General features: G+C 38.9%; 1 protein-coding gene and 2 non-coding genes across 3 annotated transcripts in view; 2 read left to right on the top strand and 1 right to left on the bottom strand.

Moving 5' to 3' along the window:
• Window positions 1-6,864, bottom strand: part of NAALADL2 (N-acetylated alpha-linked acidic dipeptidase like 2) — a 358,350-nt gene extending 351,486 nt beyond the window's left edge. Inside the window, exon 1 of the mRNA XM_061367075.1 lies at window positions 6,516-6,864. Coding sequence (XP_061223059.1) covers window positions 6,516-6,558 — 43 coding nt within the window. The 5' untranslated portion in view covers window positions 6,559-6,864. The remainder of the gene's footprint in view (window positions 1-6,515) is intronic.
• A 1,522-nt stretch (window positions 6,865-8,386) lies between these two features.
• On the top strand, window positions 8,387-8,457 carry TRNAG-GCC (transfer RNA glycine (anticodon GCC)). Its single transcript has one exon. It is a non-coding gene; the product is annotated as a tRNA-Gly (tRNA).
• Window positions 8,458-10,046: 1,589 nt separating this feature from the next.
• Window positions 10,047-10,117, top strand: TRNAG-GCC (transfer RNA glycine (anticodon GCC)). The gene has a single exon. It is a non-coding gene; the product is annotated as a tRNA-Gly (tRNA).
• Window positions 10,118-22,995: the final 12,878 nt, after the last annotated feature.

Genomic DNA, 22,995 nt, shown 5'->3' with positions numbered 1-22,995 from the left:
AACAGGTATTGAAATCACAATGTTTCTGGCAAATATGTGCCCCTCTTTAGCAAATCATGAAATATTTTGTTCTGTAAGTGTGAACATGTCCACACTTCCCCAGGGTTGCACAGCTTCTTGTGTAATTAAAAATTAATCTTAGGATATGAAGATCTGAAGTAACAGAAAAGTAATTAAACTTGTTTGCGTTGCACAAACCCCATACTTAAGACATATATTCAGCTACATTTGCTGCTGCATAAAACAACAGATCACTAAAATAATCTTTTGGAATAACATGCTTTCAGAAGAACACCCAAAATACCCCAAAATTGCCTGAATATTTTCATATTCATATGACAAAGATAGCATAAGCCTCATTTCCTTAGTAAATAAGGTTAAAATACCCCAAATCCCCCAATCTTGTACACATGCTAAATTTTAACTACTCCTCATGAATATGGATGCTTGCAGTATCTGTTAAAACCTGTATGACAACAACAACACCACTAAGAAAGCACAGAAGTCTTCACATAGTGCACTTAACCTCCTTTCAAGGCACGTGCAAATGACATTTTTTGTGTGTATCATATTCTGATGGTCTTTGCAGTGTACTCTTAGTTCAACAAATCACAGATAGTTTCAGAAGAGCGAATTCAAGCAGTATGCCTTCTACCCCCAGCAGCCTGGTTGGCCTTATGATTAGAAACATGAGAGAGATGGAAAATTATTCAACTGCTTGCTAAAAATGTCTTTCCACTATTACAGAGTTCCTTCATATACCTCTGGATTTCCAGTACAAAACAACATATATGTTACGACAATCTGGACATGCAGATAATCACCCCAAACCACTAAGAATTATCAGAAGAACCAAGGAAAACATTTGAAACAGACCTGCAATGACCTGTTTCACAGTTTTCAAACCTCAATACATACTACATAGGAGAGCATGATTGTACAGGAATTGTGCCTATATGTCCTAAGTAACTGATGTTCCTCGTATTGGCTTGAATCCAACTTAAGTACCCATGACAGTGGTATAGAAAAAACAACCCGAGAGCAAAAGCTACCCACATATAATAATTAAAAAGTAGAAATTTTTCCAGTGAAGTCTACTTTATCCTATTTTTTCATCAGTACTTAAAGCATACTATATTACAATGTAACATCACTACGTTTAGTCAGACAATGTCCATAAATAGAATGGAATAGTAGAAATACTGTGAGCATGAAGGGACTAATCAAGAGACCAGACCCTGGGGGAGAACAAAACAAAACAAAACAAAAAAAAAAAATAAAGAAAATCAAACAAAACCCAAAGAAATACACACATTGAGGGGTGGGGGGAGTGTGTGTGTGTGTGTGTGTGTGACTAAAATCTGAATACCTTGATCACAGTGATACTGCAGTGAAAAAACACCTTGCTTGCCTTTAGAAAGAACATCTCAATAACCCACAGCAAGATACAATGCTTTTTAAGATACTGTCCTAGGATTATACCACCTTATTAGTGATGGAGATTAGTGAAAATGCTGTTTTTCAAGCAAGCAAAAAAGACAAAATAAAGCCCCTCACCACCACCGCCTTTTCCAACAGGACCATGGAATGCAATCCCTGTATTCCATTCCAGCCACTGCCAGAAAACTTCCAGTACTTGAAGGAGAAGGAAAATGAGATCTTGTCAGGACCTGCTATGAATGCAAAGTACTCTTAACATTATGAACTAGTGTCATACCTGCAGAAGTAGTTTACATAAACTTTGGTTTCTTTTGCCTGAACTGCTGAAACCACATTGATATTCCTTCTGTGTCAACCTCAGTTCTTTACTTTTCTCTAGTAAGTGACATACTTTCAGAGAAAAGAGGTATGGGAGCGGCCAAAATAAACATAACACTTACCACACACACTGAAGAATGATGTACTGAGGGAAAAACCAACAACTTCCCTTGGATTGCTTCCCTGAATGACAAACACTGAATCTGATAGACTCTCCTGCTGACAAGAGCTTATTTGTACATTTGGTAAGAATTTCAAAGCTTAAAGTAGCTTTATGATCAAGATTATGAGGAAAAGTTTTTGGACTGCTTGCAAACATCATCCTTTTACTAGATATCCACTATATTTTAAATTTCAGTTCTATTTATTACAGCAAGATGTTGCTATCTTGTTTCATTTTCCAGCATATATATTAGGATGCAATCATCTGCAACATACCTCTAAGAACTGGAAAAGATTACAACAGCAAAACAACAATAATATGAAGCAGATTGGGAGCTGGGCTTGACACCCAGTTCTGCAGTGGATTCTCACCTGGATTCTCACCAGTGGATTCACTGTTACCATGTTTCAGTTTATGCAGTTTTCTCAGTTTCAATAGGCTTATGTTACTGATGATATTTCTGTAGAACTGAAACCCCAAATCCTTATTTGTAAGCACACATAAACTTGGAAATTAAAGATTTTTCTTTTTTTTTTTTAAAAAAGGTATATCTGTGATAAAAGAGTTAAAAGCACCCTGAAAATGTTCAAATAACTTCAGCTGAAGTCAAAAAGAGTGCTCTGTGATGATCCAGCTGCTGATGGCTCTGCAGGACTATTTGAATCTCATATTCTTCACAGCACCAGGATAGTGATCAGAACATACTTCTCCAGCTCTCTAGATTCACCACTTTGAAATGAAAGTCAAAAATCTACAGGAGGCACCAATAAAATGAATTATTTTAAATTACCTATTGTTACTGTACCTGGTTGGGGAATAGAGCCAATCTGTGTAAGAAATGAGGAAACCCTCACTATTGTCATTCAAAAAGAGGCAAGAAGGGACCCAAAGGTGTTCTGCTAACACCAACTGGGGGGGGAGGGTGCAATTCTGAGAAATGAGGTCATCAAACACAAAGGGGGAGGAAGCGTTTTTACAATGGTCCTTCAGAGCTGCCACATCTTGTTAGAGAACCCCACAGCTAATAACTGCAGCTGATTACAGTATTCATTAGAATCCTGCTCAAAATAAAATAAAAAAAAAAAAGAAAAAAAACCAGTTCTTCAGAGCCTAGGAAGCAGCGCAGACCTGGTGGCCAAGAAGCCCTCTCATTACTGACACTGACAAGACAACATTTTAAATTCACTTTCTAAGACATTCCCTTTTTAATTCCCACTGCACCACCACCCCCCATGCAAACATGCCATGTTCTTCATGTAGGCTCTTGATATTTTCCTATCATCTTTTTCACCAAAAACTAGTAGTTTTTACTTTCAGACCCAGTCTGTAAATGTTTCATGAGACTACATATATATTGATCTAAAAATCAACATTGGAACATAAGAACAAACCCTAAGGAACACACACTTCAGAGCTGATCCAAAGCCCAAATTAATTATGGAAAGGAGCTGAACTTGCTGGAAAATATTTTAAGAATTATTATGCTTATTTAATCATACGTTTATTACTGATATATATAATTAAACCATTTATAGAAATGCCTTAGATATGCTAATAAACAGCACATAAGGGAGCTCTGACAAAAAAACAACCAACAAATTTTTCAGGATGGTGTATTAGCAACGGTTATACAACTCCTCTCATTGTTGCTCACTTACTGGGCCTCCTGAGAACTGAAAGAACAAGCTGCTTTAACCTGAACTTGTCAATTTAACTCTTGTCTTCTGTGGGCCAGAGAGGCAAGCATGGATTATACACACTTAGCACGTGAGCAAAACTACTATGATCACCTAACAACACACTGCAGTGTAAAATCAATTACAACTTATATACAGTGTCATAAAATTAATATTTACATTAACTGCATCTCAGGGGGCAGTAAACAGCACTTAGTTCACAGGAAGATTGAAAATAACTCATATGAAGGAATAGCTCTTGAACCTAAAAGCAAAGAACACAGCAACAAAGAAAAAAACCCAAACCACCACAAAAACACAAGGTATTCTCAGTTGCAGTGCATTTTTGAAGGGCTTTAAGTGTGCTTGACTGAATGAGGAATCAATTTATGCCTGGCAGTCAAAGCCCTGTTGTTCTGGGCTTTGCTCTTGTAAGTTGTCACACCCAAGCTGCAAGCCTTCGCAGAAATGGAGGTCTGAAGCATTTACAGAAATAGCAGAATAACGACAGAACAGAATCAAGAGCTAATTTATTCTCTGTGCTTACTGTACTTGGTGCAAAACAAAAATGCTGTTAACAGCAGAGTGACCTTACATTTACTGATTGACCAGATGGTGAGAATTAATGACTTATGTTAGCCCCAAGCCTTCTTCACCATCTGACGGCTGTTTGGTAAAATCAAATAAAGGTCTCTGTCATAGTCTTTAGCACACAAACCGAACCATCACAAAACCATTAGAAGAAAATGCTGCAGGGAAGAGCAAGGAGTGAACAGGACTGAAACCTCTGGATCCTCAGAAAGAGAGGGTTTATTTTCCACAGCAGAACAGAGACATGGGTATAGCACACATAGCAAGTAGGTTTGTGCACCTGCTGCCCAGGTGGTATCTCTTTTGCTAATGAATAAGTGAAGTCAGCCTCCAGGGCTGTCAATCTGCCACCTTTAGTAGTTCATACAAGTGCAAAGATCTCTAAAAATAAATAAAATGAAAAGAAATGCAAGTTGTCTCACTAGCAGTGATTTTGACAGGTATCTTGAGTTATGTTAATTTTTCCACCTTTTTTCCTTAAAAAATATCAGTTGAATCACCAATTATTTTGGACAGTTTCTAAAAACAAGCACACATGGAAATAACCCAGTACATCAGATTGATGGCAACAGAAAAAAAATTACACCAAGGATGTATGTGTGTGTTTGCATGTATGTACACATGGAACATTTTTATTTACTCTGCAGACATAATTCTTGTCCCATTTCCACTAATGCAAATCAAGAGCAATCTCTCTGACTAAGCTAACTTAAACTAATGAAGAAAAGGCACAAATTAAGTCAGAATCACAATCATGGTTACCAAACAACCCATACAAAATACACTGGGCCTGAAAACATTTCACATCACTTTTATCAATATAATTATATTATATTAAATAGCTCCCCATTTAAAAATATGATAGCTAAGATAAGAATTAGGCTGGATATATTTCTGAACCAAATACCCCTGTTAAGTCAGATCCTGAATGAAGAAAGAAACAATACCAATTATTTCATTACCATCCCAGAAACTGTGTTTAGACCCAGACACTACTGAAGATTACTGTTGATTTTTCAAAATTAAAATCTGGATGAAAATTTAATTTGCTATTGTATGTTTGCTGCAGTATGTACGTACTCACTGACACACACCAAAAAGAAGGAAAAAAAGTACTGAAATAAAAGTTTGTGGTGAACAGAATCTTCTCAGTCTTCTCTGGCATTTTACAGAGTTATTCCCTTGTAACATAGGTCCGACATGTATTTGAATCCCTGTATAACATGCATGACTGCTACTGCTAAACCCAGGACAGTACATAAAGAATACCTTCAAGGGAAAAAAATAGTAGCATATCTTCTCATTGACCAGAAAAGTTACCATATTAGCTCTTGGAAAATCACTTGCAAATTTTACAATAGCTTGTGGTTTCTTGCAAAACACAAAGCAGACACTAAGCTTTCCTCCTTGTTGGTATGCAAAGCATGAGGAAGAGGCCAGGAAGAAACTTGTAAAGTCAAGCAAAAGAAAAGCATGGGTTGTACGTCAGGGTTAAAAAAACCACTGAATGTTAAGAAGATAAAATAATGGAGTAATTTCTCAGGAAGATAGTATTTCCTGGGACATTAAAACTGTCTGTTGAAAGAAAAAGAGATACCAGGAAAACATTATTTCTAAAACCAAAACTTGACATTAATGTTGCAAAAGAAGGACCAATAAAGATTTATGAACTGTTGTGTTCAGGCTTCTACTGAAAATTTAAAACACCTAGGACAAAATACTATGTTCTAATAGTTAGTCACACAAGTGCTTACAAAGGCTGTTTTGCATGCATGTGTTGGTGCTACCTTAGCACAGCCCACAGAAGGAGGAAAAAAAATAAAAAAAGAAACAGAAAAGGCAACAACCTGAAATAAGCCAAGAGTGCAAAACGGAAAGAATATCCTTCATCTTTATGCATCTGCCATGCTCTGCTCACATGCAACAGGTACTCAATTTGTGCAAAGCAGTTGTGCAAAGCATTTCCTATCCAACAAGTATTTGCAGAAAACTGAACTAAGCTACAGAACAGTAACCTAAACATCCACAGCTCACCTTCAGTTTAAAGCAACCTTTGTTGACAATACAGAGCCAGATGCTTACACAATCTTATCAGACCTTCCCTTACTCTCCTAAATTTATGCAGTGTGTTTTTAAGAGCAGCGTGTTGCAGAGATAAGAAATGAGGATTTGCTGCTTTCTCCAAAACACATGCAAAAACACATCCCCTTGTGCAGACATGCAGCACACGCTGCAACAGCCAACAGCTAAACAAGCTCCCACGTGAGAGACTAACAGTGCCTCAAACCTCCACAAAGGACAGCATTTCACAGGCTGCATGTGCTTACCTTGTTGGGATGGACTCGGTACACTAGATTCATTCTCTCCCATTTCAAGAAAACAACAAACTCCCCTGTAAGGAGCCAAGCCGTGTTATCAAGTTGACTTGGTTGCTGTGCAAGTGTTGACCTCCTGACTTCCAACTGTAGCACAGTAACCATATACCCGACTTTCTTCTGTGAATAATTAGTATCCTGCTTCCTGAGCTACCTGGACTTGCCTGACCTGTTTCTCTATAAACTGACATCATATCCTTTGATCTCCTTTGATTAACATGTGCTTCAGGCAAGGCTGCTTTGTCTCCTCTTGGACTCTCCCTCTTACTTGCTCCCCACCCTTTCACTTTCACACAGACAACAATCTGAAGATTATTTCTCTTCCGCAGCAGGTGTTTTAGTCAAGATGCCAAACCCTGCAGAAAGTTTGCAACTGCTTTTTAAAATCCTCTGAATTTACACTTCATATGGAAACTAAATCATAACCATCACGCCAACCTCTGTGGGATGGGAATTTGGCAGCCACAGATCTCCACCATGGAGGATGATCATGCAGATGCAGTGCTCCTTGGCAAAAGCTTTGCAAAGAACCCAAACCCTAAATATCAGAAACACTCTCATTCTGTCTTTCATAAAAATTACCTCAAAGGAAAATGCTTACCTTGAACACTGAATTTTTGAGATTGTTATAGCTCTGTAACAGAAAGGGCTTCTAAACAAAAGGTTATTTTGCTTTACACCCTCTCTTTCTCCAGCACAAGGACACAATTTTTTACTATAAACTTCTCCAGCCAAACTTCAGGATGAGTTCTAAGAAAATATTTGCTCTTTTCTAGTGTGGAAATCAAATAACAGGTGTCCGATACATTTGTGATCAATTTGTTGAAAAAGAACACCTGTCTCTGCCTACAAAATTATCTTTAACATTTACATTTGCAACTGCCAATGGCAAAAATCAAAGAAAAGATACAGCACTATTTCCAAGGAACAAACAGTGACAAATTAAAAGGTAAGTAGTTCTCACAATGTTAACTTCTGTCTGGATTACACTCAAGACAGTCTACTCAATGGTGCTAGATATTTTTTTAATCCAGTAGAAAATAAGATTATTTAAAAAGATAAAATTTATTGTCTTGTTCTTCCCTATTTAAAGTACTGAAATATTGCTTTATTAAAACAGCAATATGGTGAGGGGGAGGAACTGAAGTCAGTTTTTCAAGGTAATTCAGGCTATGTAAAGCATACCTTTAACGTAGAATTTATGAAATAAAATATTATAAATCAAACAAAAATACTACTGCAGAATACCACCACCACACCCCCCCCCCCCCCCCCGCAACACTCCTGTCGTGGATTAAGCCCAGCCTGTCAATTCAGCCACATAGCGCTCGCTCACTCCCTCCACTTCCTCCCCCTGCTCCCACAGGAATGCGGAAAAGAATCGAAAGAATGTAACTCCCACGGGTTGAGATAAGAACAGTCCAGTAACTAAGGTATAACACAAACCACTTCTGCTACCACCAATAATAATAATGATGAGGGAAATAACAAGGGAAGAGAATACAACCGCTCGCCACCCGCCAATCAATACCCAGAACGACTCCAACAGCGATCTAGCCCTTCCAGCTAACTTTCCCCAGTTCTACATCCAGGGCCTGATGTGCTGTGGTATGGAATCCCTCTTTGGCTAGTTTGGGTCAGGTGCCCTCTGGCCAGTCCACGATGCCTTCTAGAATGCCTGGATGACTGGCATTTGCCATTCGAGCTCCTTGTTTCATTAATGCAAGCCCACTTACTCCATGTAGCATCGGTTGCACGATGTGTAAAGGAGACCCTGCCTTTGTACATCCAACCCAGCACGGGCAACTGGGGTGTCAGCAGGAGCATTGGTGGTTCAGTGGTAGAATTCTCGCCTGCCACGCGGGAGGCCCGGGTTCAATTCCCGGCCAATGCAAAGCTTTGCTTTTATACTGTCCTGGGTTCAGCAGTAGCAGTCATTTTTCACCTACATAGTAGCTGGTGCAGTGCTGTGTTGGGAGCTGGAGTACCTGCGCTGCCATCAGATCCAGGGACATTTTTTTTTCCTTTTGAAGATGCTGGACAGCATTGAACAGGGCTCTGTAGGCATACGCCAAGCCCCAGCACAGTGCCATGATTTGTGCATCTCTGGTATGACCAGAATGACAACACACCTCATTTAAGTGTTTTACTAACTTTTCTGGATTTTGCACTTGTTCAGTGGTGAAATTCTAAAGCACTGGAGGGGCTCACTGACCTAGATACTTGCCCATACTACCCCACACACCCTGCCACTCATAACTCTCCAGCCTCGGGGAAAATCTCCTGGTCCTCCTATATCGTCATACAACCCTAGACAAGGCCCAAACCCGACTCTGATCAGTTCTTCATATCAAGCGAAATGCTCGTGGGTAAAACACAGTCTGTATGCGTGCCAACATGGTGATCCCCATCACAGTCAGCAGGCAGGTCTCAAGGGTACCTAAAGGCCGTTCAAAACCTTCGGAACTCTCAAACAATGCTGTAAATGGTCTGGTATGGGGGCTGGGAGCGTAAGGGAATTTCTCCTTCACAGGTTGACCACCCGAGGAGAAAAAAGATGTGTCACTGTTAGACACTTCTGTTATATACCACCCAAAGTATAGAGATGGTGACCACACTAGGAACACAACCCAGATCAGTTTCATGATCAATGATTCTATTGTAGTACAAGTCACTACCATATAATACAGTGAAACGAGAACCTTAGCCCAAAACCCACAGCCGATAAACACTAACACAGCAAATACTAGCTGTAAGTAAGGTACGACATGCTGAAACTGTGAGATTAAAAGCAACAACATTGAGAGACAATAAATCAGCATTGTGACGAGTGACTATTAATCCAAAACAATAAATGCTTATCACAGATAAGATCACACACACACTCCAGTCAGACCTGTCATTATCTCAAACCTTCAAGCCCCACGTTGGGCACCAAAAGGAACTGTCGTGGATTAAGCCCAGCCTGTCAATTCAGCCACACAGCGCTCGCTCACTCCCTCCACTTCCTCCCCACGCTCCCAGAGGAATGGGGAGAAGAATCCAAAGAACGTAACTCCCACGGGTTGAGATAAGAACAGTCCAGTAACTAAGTTATAACACAAACCACTGCTGCTACCACCAATAATAATAATGATGAGGGAAATAACAAGGGAAGAGAATACAACCGCTCGCCACCCGCCAATCAATACCCTGCACGACCATGGCAATCATCTAGCCCTTCCAGCTAACTTTCCCCAGTTCTACATCCAGGGCCTGATGTGCTGTGGTATGGAATCCCTCTTTGGCTAGTTTGGGTCAGGTGCCCTCTGGCCAGTCCACGATGCCTTCTAGAATGCCTGGATGATTGGCATTTGCCATTCGAGCTCCTTGTTTCATTAATGCAAGCCCACTTACTCCATGTAGCATCGGTTGCATGATGTGTAAAGGAGACCCTGCCTTTGTACATCCAACCCAGCACGGGCAACTGGGGTGTCAGCAGGAGCATTGGTGGTTCAGTGGTAGAATTCTCGCCTGCCACGCGGGAGGCCCGGGTTCAATTCCCGGCCAATGCAAAGCTTTGCTTTTATACTGTCCTGGGTTCAGCAGTAGCAGTCATTTTTCACCTACATAGTAGCTGGTGCAGTGCTGTGTTGGGAGCTGGAGTACCTGCGCTGCCATCAGATCCAGGGACATTTTTTTTTCCTTTTGAAGATGCTGGACAGCATTGAACAGGGCTCTGTAGGCATACGCCAAGCCCCAGCACAGTGCCATGATTTGTGCATCTCTGGTATGACCAGAATGACAACACACCTCATTTAAGTGTTTTACTAACTTTTCCGGATTTTGCACTTGTTCAGTGGTGAAATTCTAAAGCACTGGAGGGGCTCACTGACCTAGATACTTGCCCATACTACCCCACACACCCTGCCACTCATAACTCTCCAGCCTCGGGGAAAATCTCCTGGTCCTCCTATATCGTCATACAACCCTAGACAAGGCCCAAACCCGACTCTGATCAGTTCTTCATATCAAGCGAAATGCTCGTGGGTAAAACACACTCTGTATGCGTGCCAACATGGTGATCCCCATCACAGTCAGCAGGCAGGTCTCAAGGGTACCTAAAGGCCGTTCAAAACCTTCGGAACTCTCAAACAATGCTGTAAATCTGGTATGGGGGCTGGGAGCGTAAGGGAATGTCTCCTTCACAGGTTGACCACCCGAGGAGAAAAAAGATGTATCACTGTTAGACACTTCTGTTATATACCACCCAAAGTATAGAGATGGTGACCACACTAGGAACACAACCCAGATCAGTTTCATGATCAATGATTCTATTGTAGTACAAGTCACTACCATATAATACAGTGAAACGAGAACCTTAGCCCAAAACCCACAGCTGATAAACACTAACACAGCAAATACTAGCTGTAAGTAAGGTACGACATGCTGAAACTGTGAGATTAAGGGCAACAACTTTGAGGGACAATAAATCAGCATTGTGACGAGTGACTATTAATCCAAAACAATAAATGCTTATCATAAGATCACACACACTCCAGTTAGACCTGTCATTATCTCAAACCTTCAAGCCCCACGTTGGGCACCAAAAGGAACTGTCGTGGTTTAAGCCCAGCCTGTCAATTCAGCCACGCAGCAATCGCTCCCTCCCTTCACTTCCTCCCCACGCTCCCAGAGGAATGGGGAGAAGAATCCAAAGAATGTAACTCCCACGGGTTCAGGTAAGAACAGTCCAGCAATTAAGGTATAACACAAACCACTGCTGCTACCACCAATAATAATAATGATGAGGGAAATAACAAGGGAAGAGAATACAACCGCTCGCCACCAGTCAATCAATACCCAGCACGACCCCGACAGTGATCTAGCCCTTCCAGCTAACTTTCCCGAGTTCTACATCCTGGGCCTGATGTGCTGTGGTATGGAATCCCTCTTTGGCTAGATTGGGTCAGGTGTCCTGTTTCTGCTTCCTCCCAGCTTCCCCTCCTTCCTGCAGAGCATGAGCTTCACAAAGCCCTTAGTCAGACTAAACATTACTTAGCAAGAACTAAAGACATTGGTGTTATCAGCGCTGTTTCCAGTCTGAAAGACAAAAACACAGCACTGCATCAGCTACTAAGGAGAAAAATTAATGCTACTGCAGAACCCAGGAGAACTCCTCGAGCTAATTATCACATAAAGAGAAGTTTAAAAAAAATTATGTCCTTTAGTGATTCACTGTCAACTTCTTCTGTACCCCTTAAGCACCTTTATCTTCCACAGATGCAACTAGCTTTTAGCCATATTGAATACCTGAGTATTGCTAGAGAAGGTAAATCAGACATCACAAACCCTAATCATTTGAAGAATTAATTGCAAAAGAACTTCTCACTTCTTTCAGCAAATTTAAGGCGATCAGAAGAAAAAACTCAAGCTTTATTCTTGCCCAATTATCAAATTAGTTGGGTTCAATCAACCACCCTGCAGTCAGAAAAGGCTCTTTAACCAATAAAGCAAAGAGAAAAGAAAAATGAATTTATGTTTCAAAATGAGCCTTTCGTTATTTTATTTCTATTTGCATAGCTGAGCTTTTGCTAGGTTGTTGGGTTTTTTCCTCAATCTCTGCTCATGGTCCCAAATTTGTACTCAGTGGTTCCTATATTTCATCAGGCTTATCTCTCCTAGAGTACCAATTTACTGTCAATGGTCTGAAGACAGCCCAGAGTCAGTGCAGGAGGTAAGACTTCAGCAGACACCTGGAGAATCTCTCCAATCACACAGCAGACACCTGGCTACTTCCAGTTCCAACACCGAACATAATCTTGAATTAGTTTACTAAGCTTCCACTTGAAGGCATGAGTGAAACATCTAACTGAAACATACATTTAGAGGATGGAGGTCTTTTTCACCTCAGTTCTAAAGCAGTTTCCTCTACTTAAAGTCAGATACTAAATTAATTTTTTTTTGTGTGTGCACAAAGATGTATAAATACGATCTTTATTGGCTCTGTGATTCCTTTAAGAGTGACAAGCAAAACTGGCCTTTCCTGAAATTACTCAGCAGTACAGTTAATGACATAGGCATGCAACAGTGGATACTGGGACTTTATTGAAAGGCCTGACTATGTTTAATCCTGTTTTTTAAACAAGTCCCGAATACAAAAGATTTGCACAACCTTCCTGAAGCTCAAAGCTGATGAAATGCACCTAAGACAGGAGAAGGAAAAATATTCGGGCACTGACTTTTCTTTATTTCAGCTCTCAAAGACGCTATGCCAAACAGCACCACTTATTAGTTTGATTTGGGAACAATATTTAGGCTGCACGTATCCTTTCCTGGGAACAGCAGAGGAGCCCATTCAGAAACTCTTTCTTGACAATAAAACTTGGGAAAGTCAAAGATTTAGTGCTGAGTTTTTATATTCAAGCAAGTTTGAGTTGTTCTATATTTAGAAGGCATATTTAAGAAAAACAAGTCTGTTTATCAGTGAAGTTCTGCAGTGCAAAGCAAGATACATTTGGTAATTAACTGATGAGACAGAAACATCTGAAGCATTTCTGTCCTCTCCAAACACAAACTGTCCATATCTTGAAAGACAGAAATCCTTAAATACCCTATAACTCCTAAACATGGGAGAAATCATAATGATCAGGTTTCACCTTCAATAATGCATGCTGTGAGGTCCTCCCCCTTATAAAGAGATCTACTAACTCCAAAGACAACAAAAACCTAAGATAACAGAAAGTCTTTTAGACCAATGAGTACCAACACTTCCCTTAGGAGTGACATTCTGATTTGGGGCTTTTAGCATCTACTTAAGTATTTTATAGTTTATGTTTTAGCATTTTATCACACCATCTTCTGTTAACTCTTAAATATTTTTAAGAATTCAAGAGATGACAGTGATACTACTGAAAATTCTTCCTTTGATATTAAGCCTACAAGTGGGAATAGCGCAAAAAGGACTGAAACTCAAGATGTTTTCATATTCCCTCTTCCAACATGACTGACGGTGAGAAATGGCTAGGTTGTGTTTTTGTTCTCTCAAAACTGTTTGTTGTGCTTACTTGTGTGCAATGACTTAAAAGGAGTGATTTCCAAAGGAGAAACTCTTAACTCAGTCACTCTCTCTAGAAAGACACAAATGTGAAAATGTAGTGGGTTTGTTCTACTCCCATAAGAAAGAATATTCTTTATATTTACAGTACAGAAACTACAATGTTTGTCAATTCTAAGGAGTGCATTTAACAGACGATGAACAGAAATATGATTTTATTATGATAGCAATCAGGGCTACGAAAGAGAAAAGCTAGATCTTATGCTGAACATACAGCCATGCCCAACAGATCACTGCATCATACTGCCAATGTCATACGTGACTTTAAGCCTAAGTTCTATGTCATTAGAAACAAAGCACTCTCCCCCAACAATGATAGGGGTTGCCAGAGGATATGAAAGAAGACAGACTCTCTTTTTACAAGGAGCCAGATGGACAAGATGAGGAGTTAATGCGTACAAGTTACTTCCACGGAGGTTATGACTGCACTCTTGTGCAGTCTTATTCATAGTCAGACCTTTTAATAATGATTAAGGGAGTGGAGCATCTCCCTTATGAGGAAAGACTGAGGGAGCTGGGTCTCTATAGTTTGGAGGAGATTGAGGGGTGACCTTATTAGTGTATATAAATATATAAAGGGGGAGTGTCACGAGGATGGAGCCAGGCTCTTCTCAGTGGCAAACAATGAAAGGACAAGGGGAAATGGGTACAAACTGGAACACAAGAGGTTCCACTTAAACCTGAGAAGAAACTTCTTCTCAGTGAGGGTGACGGAACACTGGAACAGGCTGCCCAGGGAGGTTGTGGAATCTCCTTCTTTGGAGACATTCAAGACCCGCCTGGACACGTTCCTGTGTAACCTTATCTAGGTGTTCCTGCTCCGGCAGGGGGATTGGACTAGATGATCTTTTGAGGTCCCTTCCAATCTCTAACATACTGTGATACTGTGATAATTTTTCACAATGAGAACAATCAGCTATTGGAATAATCCCCCCAGGGAAGTGGTGGATTCCTCAGTGTTGGACACTTTTAAGATCTGTCTGGACAGAGAGCTGGACCATCAAGTTTAGCCCACACTTTGCCAAGAAAGGTTGGAACAGATGATCCTTGAGGTCTCTTCTAACCTAGGATTCTATGATTCTATATTGTCACAAGTTCTTTAAACTCTGCAAACCTCACAACTGAAAGCCTTCAGAAAAGCAAATGTTTCCCGTAAGTGCTGGCGAAATTGCTTTCAGGACTCTTATTTCTACTCAAGAATCTAGGTATTACATAGAATTAATGCAAAGTAATATCATCAACAGCTAACACATCTGCTGCCCTTCTTTATTGGTAACGTGTTTCAAACTCCTAGACATATGCTACATATTCTACAAATGTAATAGAAAGACATGGGGGAATGAGGGTGTGTGGGTGTGGGGTGTGTATTCCTAAAAAAATATAATTTCAATGTTTCAGAAACATGAATAACAAGTCACATTTACTAGATGTGAAATTGCATAAATAACACAAATCATATCTAGAACTGAAATGTAAGCACTGGGAATGTGCAGAGTTCAAACTGCTAAGATTACTCTCTGATCCAGTCTCTATGAAAACTTGCTATAAAACTTGATAACCAAGTGCTTTAAAGGGTATGACAGGAAAGAAGCAGTCCACAACAACTCTTGTAGTAACTACCTGACTGGCACTACAGACATTTTTCACAAGAAAAAATAACAAATAATTCACCTTCAACAGTGGTGGGATTACAAGGAGAAAAGGGACAGTGCCAATCCCATCTCCCTCACAGATGTTAAGGTTTTTATACTGCTGGGGTTTGCAGGCTTTTTTTTGGCAGTGGTGGTGATTTGTTTCTTTGTCTTTTCTAAGAGCAACATAGCTATTTTATTTGTTCCATGGAAAATGGTACAGTAAAAGGAACAGCACTATTTGGTTAACCTCCAAATTACAAGCAGTTGTTAAGCCAACAACCTCAATTAAAATAGGAGATGGGAGACGAAGAAAATCTCTTCTTCCACAATTGAAATGAATTAAGTACAAAAGCAAGGATAACCAGTCTCAAAACCCACAGTGAAATAGGTTTGCAATGTTTATGCAAATGGTGCACTAAAAACAAGAGAGACTGAGTGCCATCAGGCAGAGGCAGTGTACAGAGCTGAGCAGTGAGCAAAACCCAAGAAAGACTTGCTCCATCATCGATCAGATTTTTATTTCTCTTATCTGAGTTTTATTTCCAAGTCTAGTTTCACCAGTTACAAGAAGGCTGTGGTATAAAACTCCATAGAGATGCAAACATCACCACTTTGGATCTTAGAGGGAAACAAAGTATATTTGTTCTCACTTATTTCTAAGCACTAATTACAGCTCACAGAACCTTTTGTCACAAAACTATTTGCTGTCAGAAAAATATCATTTTATTGAAACAACTATTTTCATGGTGAAATGATCTAGTTTTAATAAGTATTCCATAGGTCAAGTTTCTTTGGCTCAGAAATACTTCATGGTTTGCTGCAGGATGGTAACCTGCAGCATGCTGAAGTAACCTGCAACATGCTGATGGGGACTGGACAGAAGTAAGATTTAGGTCTTCCAGACTGAACTGGGATTTTTCCCTCTTGGCCACTTCGTTTGATGATGGCTGTGCAGAGGAACAGTCTCCTTTCACAAAAGTGCAACCAGCAAAATGACTAACAAGTAGCTCAAGCTTTCCCTGATCCCCTGCTGAGTGAGAAAATAACATGCCAAGGGAATATCTTAGTACGCAGAAGAAAACAGGGTTCAAAACATCCATGGAGTTTTCATTATTTTTGTTTTGTTAATAATGCATACATTACTTTTCACAATACCTGAATTATGGATAATAGTGTTTTCTCCCCAAGGCCTGTAAGTCCTGACATGATTGACAAATGTAACACAGTAGATCTAAGGCTACAGTTCAATTTGTGACCCCATTTGCTAGCTTTATGACCATAATAGAAGAACTCAGCATCTCTCCACTCTCAAAGTCCTGATCTGGAAAGCTGAAACACGAACACTTTGACAGCTTTCCCCAACAGAGGTATTTTTCCCTTCACAGAAAAAAAGGTGCTTTGTCAAAATGTCTTTTCTGAAGCTTCTTTAAATATCTTTTACGAATCAGTTCCTGCTCCTCAGCATTCATACAGCTTTAGTAACCAAACCTGAAACAAACGTTAGCGATCAAAATCAGCAATGGCCTGATTCACTTCTAGTGTTTTTAGACTTTCTACTTAATGAAAATATAGATGAGTCTGTAGAAAAGTAACTCAAGCTGCCTTCAACAGCTGAAAGATGAGTGTACAGAAAGCAAAGCTACAGACACATTACTATGAAGTCAGTTTCTAGAAGAAAGAATTAGCTTCTTTTCCCTTTGAATTTGGTCTTTTTGGTATTAAACAAAATAAAATTATGCAAGTGAGTATAAAGATATAATGCACAGAAGATGGTACTTCATAATCTGGACCTGCAAATGACAGTAATGCAGAGTGTGTAAATGTAGTAAAAAGGGTAACAATTCCACTGCCCTTCAACCCACATGACTATTTATAAAGCAGTGGAATTAACAAGTGCTTTTTACAGATGTTGACTGTTTTCCTTAAAAACCTCTGCACAATTTATATCTATCACTTCTACTTTTAATTAATCTTGAAGTTATAATTGAAAACAAAGGATAAATTGGATGATGAAAATAAGTGGCTTTAAAAAAGGAGAGCAAAACAGTGAGGGTATGAAAACTGGTTTTCTAACATTTGTCAGCAAGAGAGCTAATGCTGCAAATGCTAACTAATACTGAACTCCAACTTGCACAAGCAGTAAACCTTACTATTCTAAGTTCATATTAGGAACCACAGCCTAAAAACCTGAAATAGGGAATCAAAAGCTGATCAGCTTAAAAAAAAAAAAAAAACCCAAAAAAAAAACCACCTCACTATTTTACCTTTGCTTTAGCCTTTTAAGAGAAAGCACAGCTGGGAAGAGTAGTGGTTTAAGTAGGTCATCTTGCATTCCAACCACATATGTAAGCTTTTATAACAAATATACTGTATAGAAGACAGCAATTTAATATGGAGATAGGTTTTCAAGCCAATGAAGACTTGGATTCTGAAGTAGCTTCTACCCCAGCAAATACAAAAGAGCCAGGAGGAATCTTCAGTGTGCATTTTCTATCACTAAAGATTGTTCCAACAGAAGAGCTGTTAGATACATATATTTATATATACAGATATATGTATGTACGTATATCTTATAGAGAAGCAATACTATGGTATAAAATTACCACACTTCATGGGACTGAGGCTCAGATCCCATCCTAGCACATCCTCTTTGGCAGTGGGACACACACATCACATCTGAATTGTGTTTCAGAGTGAATACATTCTTCCTTTTTTTCCAGACTAGTTAGTTTAATTATTTATTACAAGTAACTAGTTATATAAATCATTTCTAGTATGGAATAACACTTTTCATTATTGTTTGCATCTCCTAATTGTCTATGCACTACTCTATTAAATGAGCTGTATTTTTCCTGAGAGATTAAAGGCAGCAAAACCTTATTCTCCACAAGTGGGGGGGGAAGGAGGGAGGGGAAGGAATGGGGAATATAGATTAGTATTAACATTGTTTTCCATTTCTCCTCAAATCTGCAGTAAAGTATTATTTTTCCCAATTTCAGTAGTGGTGGTGCACTCTTGGGAAACACAGCTGTTGGCTTTATATTTACTAGCATGCAGCTATTGCACTGCTTAATATATTTTTGCATAGTTTTGGGGTGGGTTTTTTTTTAATACACAAGCAACATAAGAAATGAGATCTAAAATACATTAACCTGCCCCTTTTTCCCTGTTTACACACCATGCACTTGTTTCATATTCTTTAATCAATAAACTGTTTTTCTATTTCAGGGTATTATGTAAGGCAAATAAAATAACACAGAAGCCAAAATGAGGGATGAGAAGTTAATTCTGTGTCCATAATTAGGAAAAGGAATCAGAATTTCACTTTCAAGCAATGCTTGAAACACACACACAAAAAAAACAAACAAAAAATAAACAAAACAAACAAACAAAAAACCCGCTAAGATCTTTACCTCATCTGTTCTGCATTGATATTTCTATGACTTTACGTTTCAGTGCCATAAGAAAATCAAAAGCCCAACAGAAATTACTACAGTATGAGGCAGTAGATGAAAATTAAAGAAAACCCATGCAAAAAACAGGCTTGAAAAGTCAAAATTGGCTAACTCAAAGCATCATTGTAAAATACAACTTACATAGTTTAAGGGGGTTTTTTATGTGTTTTTTCACACTGGGTCCAATGTAACCAGTGTCTTAATAGTTTAGTAGTACTGAAATTTTATAAGACACCAGCAGGTATTCCAACAGAATGCTGAAAACATTTATATATTCCACATGCATTCCTTACAGCTATAAAACCTGGCCAACATTTACTTAAAGTATAAAATTATATAATTTGGTTTTAAATAAAAGACCATTTCTGGTAACATCACAGAAGTTGGCCAGACTTTTTTTAACAGCACTGCATTGTACAGGCAAAGAAATAGCAATATCATTTTCTTTTTTAATCTTATTGATCCTTATTTATTGTCTTCATTCAATTATAATGATTTTAAGGTACTTTGCTGTCTTAAAGTCTAAAAATCTAGGAATCTAGGAATCTAATTACTCCCCTAGTAATTTTAGGAGTAAACAGCCAACAATTCAGAGATCTTGGACATGAACACAGATTCATAAATCTTAAATTTGTAATCTCTCTTCAAATACTTGGATACAAAGTTTCTGTAATACTAGTTCAGTATGCAGTTCCTTCAGTCGTGGTGGATATGTTTAAGTTATACTGTGTCAGCGGACACTTAAACATGCAGATGCTGGGAAAGAGCAATCTTACTTAAGGACCAAAGCTGCCCTTTGCAATACAAGTTACCATGAAATACAGGCCTGAGCAGTTTATCCAAACTTTCCCATGAGTCATAATAAGCTACAAAACATTTCTCAATACTCTGTAGCAAACTTAAGGCTTGTAATATAAGTATAAACCCATTAAAACAATAAATAGTAAATCAGAAGCTATAGTTAACAACATGAAGATTGGAGAAAAACCATCCTGTTAATGACAATTGCCTTAAGGCTTCGACTATATAAAGTGAAACATTTCAAATCTTTCAACTGTTTGTCAGAGTATCTCCAGTTACAAGGAAGTAATTCTACACAGTTGGCTGCTGTTATCTTGTCTGTTTGCATGGGGACAGAAAGAATAGACTGTTCAGAAAAAAAATAAGTTCCATGAAAACACTAATTTTCACCTAGATTATTCAAAGTTTGATAATTACAAAGTTTCCAGAAAACATAATGGATTTCTTTGAAGCTTCCATTAAAACATTTACATACAAACACACTCAATATCTTGACAGCTGGTCAGGTTTCACAGTGAGCCAAATGCTGTAAAAAAGTTTCAGCCTTAACAACAACTGTCAACAAAAACACTGAACCCAACAAGAAAATATGGAAGTGAGCATTTTGCATATGATAACTGCTCTTACTAGCAGGAGGAGATGATTTTTTCTCGTAAGATTCCTCAAGGTAACAGAATGGCAGCTCTATACACATTAACCATGTTTCTGCCTTGTAGAAGAACTGGGCACAAAACGGACAGGTAGATCTCCTGTCCAACAATTCAAAACAAGAACCCAACCTGTTCCTACAGCTTTGGCATTATCATTAGGCATCAAAGTTGATCCTGAAAGCAAAAAGTGCTAAGAAAATTGTATCCTCTGCCAATATCAAAACTACAAACCCCACTAGACTGTTAAACCTGGGTCTGCAAGCCACTTGCAACTTCTTAATAATTACCTCCATAGAAAAGAAAGAAGTTGCTCGTTCAAGGTTCACTTAATCATAACCATCTTAATGTGGTAACATCCACCTAGTTTTCTACAAAGCCCTTCCTGAGAACACCAAACTAACAAACGCCATCCCCATAATCTCCCTAACAAAGCACCACCTATGCACAACTATACTGCAGCAGAAAGATCTACAGCTCACACTGACATCCATATCCAAAATTCATTTGAACTGTTGTAGGAACAACTTTTACAAGGTCAAGTCTGTCATACTGCTCACTTTACACACTTTGTTTGCAGCCTGGTTTTATTCCATTCTAAGGCAGGAAACAAAGTAGATGTGCCACTTCATAACTGTGTTTAAACCACACACACCAAAAAAAAAAAAAAAAAAAAAAACCAAACCAAAAGGGAATCTTCTCAAGGTTTCAATTGTAACACAAACCCCAGCTTTCAGCACTGAATGTATTGATGGTCATTTTCAGCGGGCTCTCAGACTAAGAAAACATAGCTTTACCTGAAATTAGATCTAACAGCTTGCAATTCAGCCAAGTCTCTTTATAAATATGGCTATCATCTTGAAAGCATAACAACTGCATGGGACAGAATTCACAGTATGTTACGTTCTTTTAACTAAAATGCTTGATTTGCTTCAATTCTCCTTGTGTTTCTTTTTCAAAGAATGAAATACATAGACACAAAACGTATAATATACAAACCTAGCCCAGCTATGATGCCTGTTGAGAATAAAGTATGCAAAAATGCCAAAGTCAGTCTTTATAAGCTGAAGAGATGAGCCAATTCTCAGCTCCTCTGCGCTGACAAGGGACCTTAGCCCACCGTCCCCACGTTGCCAGGCAACCATCCCTGTATCCTCAGCTGTATTCATTAGCCATTAACTACCATCAGGCTCCCTTTCTCTTCTCCCTCACACAAGCTCCCACTCTCACAGATGTATGAAGGGAAGGGGGAATTTAAACAAGACGACTTTCTTTCTGATCATAAACAACATTCTGATGTTATTTACTAGCTAATAGATTTTAGCTAATTCACAAAATTCATATAACTGCTTTGTAGTGGAAGATATAGCATGATTACAAGGTACAGTTCTTTTAGTAAGAGGACTCCGTTAAAAGTTGACATTAATAGAAATCTTCTAAAATGCCTATTATTAAGCAGTGATGATCTCATGCTGACAGTATTGAAGTGTCCTTTGAATTTATAAACACATGACAGCTTTTTAACTCCAGAAGAATGGCATTTGACATGAGGAAATGCTATTCTAAAACTTGTCAAGATAAATAAAAAACAATTGATCTCAGAAGTAGAAATGTGTTATTTTCAATGTATTCCATGGAAATAAAGCAAAACTTCAACCACTGGAGGTACTGATCCACTGTCCTCAATATCAACAAAAATATGCACTACCTCCAATGCAGCAGTTTCCCTGCCTGCCATCACCAAGGCACAGGTTAACATCCACTAAGAGGTACTATGCAGCCATAAGCATAGCTAGACAATGCAGATGAAGATGAAAACTCTTTCCCCACCCCCAGCCGCAGGTTTGCTTCAGGCAGAGCAATTCTTGTCCAGCTCCTCACATTGCAGCCCAACCATCAGTGGTGTCACAAGGGAAGTGGTAGGGCGACGGCTTCCCACAAAGGGGAAGATAAAGTTCTTTCAGCAAAAGTTCATATTTGTATCACCTTAATGCTACCATCAAACAAGCCTGTAATACGTTCTTGGTACTTCAGAATCTTGCTAGTTTCCTTGAGACTGAAGTTTACTAGAACTCCTGAAGTGAAGTATTAAAATGTTGGAAAACTTACTGCAAAGCACTAAAAACGATTGAACATTGCAAACCCCACAATTCTAGAATAAGGAAACACAAGATTCCCAACATAATGCTGTGCAGAGATCTCTCTTGAGCAGAGAACAGACAAGTTGCACTGTCTCTTTATCCTTTTTTATTTTTGAGACTGGCATGTGAACATGTTTTCAGGTCTGCTAACCATCACTGGAGAAGGTGGTTGCCTAGCGATTATTAGGACAGAGACCATGAACAAGTCTGGAGAACATCTTTACAAAGGCTAAGAGAGTTAGTCTGATATTTAAGTCAAAGTTGGGGCACAACTAACTAGCAGTCAAAATAAAGCCAGGATCAGAAGTGTGATAAAATAATCTTATGCAGGTGAGCAGAAAGAAAGAAAAAGTACTGCTATTTTCAATGCTTCAAGCTGATTCAGATATGTTCAAGAAATAAACAAGGCAAATGTTTTCTAACAGTGTAATCTATTGGGCAGTTTTTCAAGAATCATTAGAGTTTTTCCATCACCAGAATCTTCAATATAGGAGGCTTTTGCTTTAAATGCAGCTACTGAACACACAGAAGTAATTACCAAGGCCTATTCCCTCCAGACAGGACAACCACATCAGTTGCTCCAGTTTTCAATTTTTCCATGGTCTGTATATAGCAACTACCAAAGGAGAAAACACACACCACAACACAATTACATTTG

The sequence above is a fragment of the Neopsephotus bourkii genome, unplaced genomic scaffold, assembly GCF_033783945.1.
Source record: "Neopsephotus bourkii isolate Nb327-2 ecotype Australia unplaced genomic scaffold, CSIRO-AGI_Nbou_v1 NB_1373, whole genome shotgun sequence".
NCBI classification, from domain to species: Eukaryota; Metazoa; Chordata; class Aves; order Psittaciformes; family Psittacidae; genus Neopsephotus; species Neopsephotus bourkii.
This window is presented reverse-complemented; position numbering and strand designations above follow the sequence as displayed.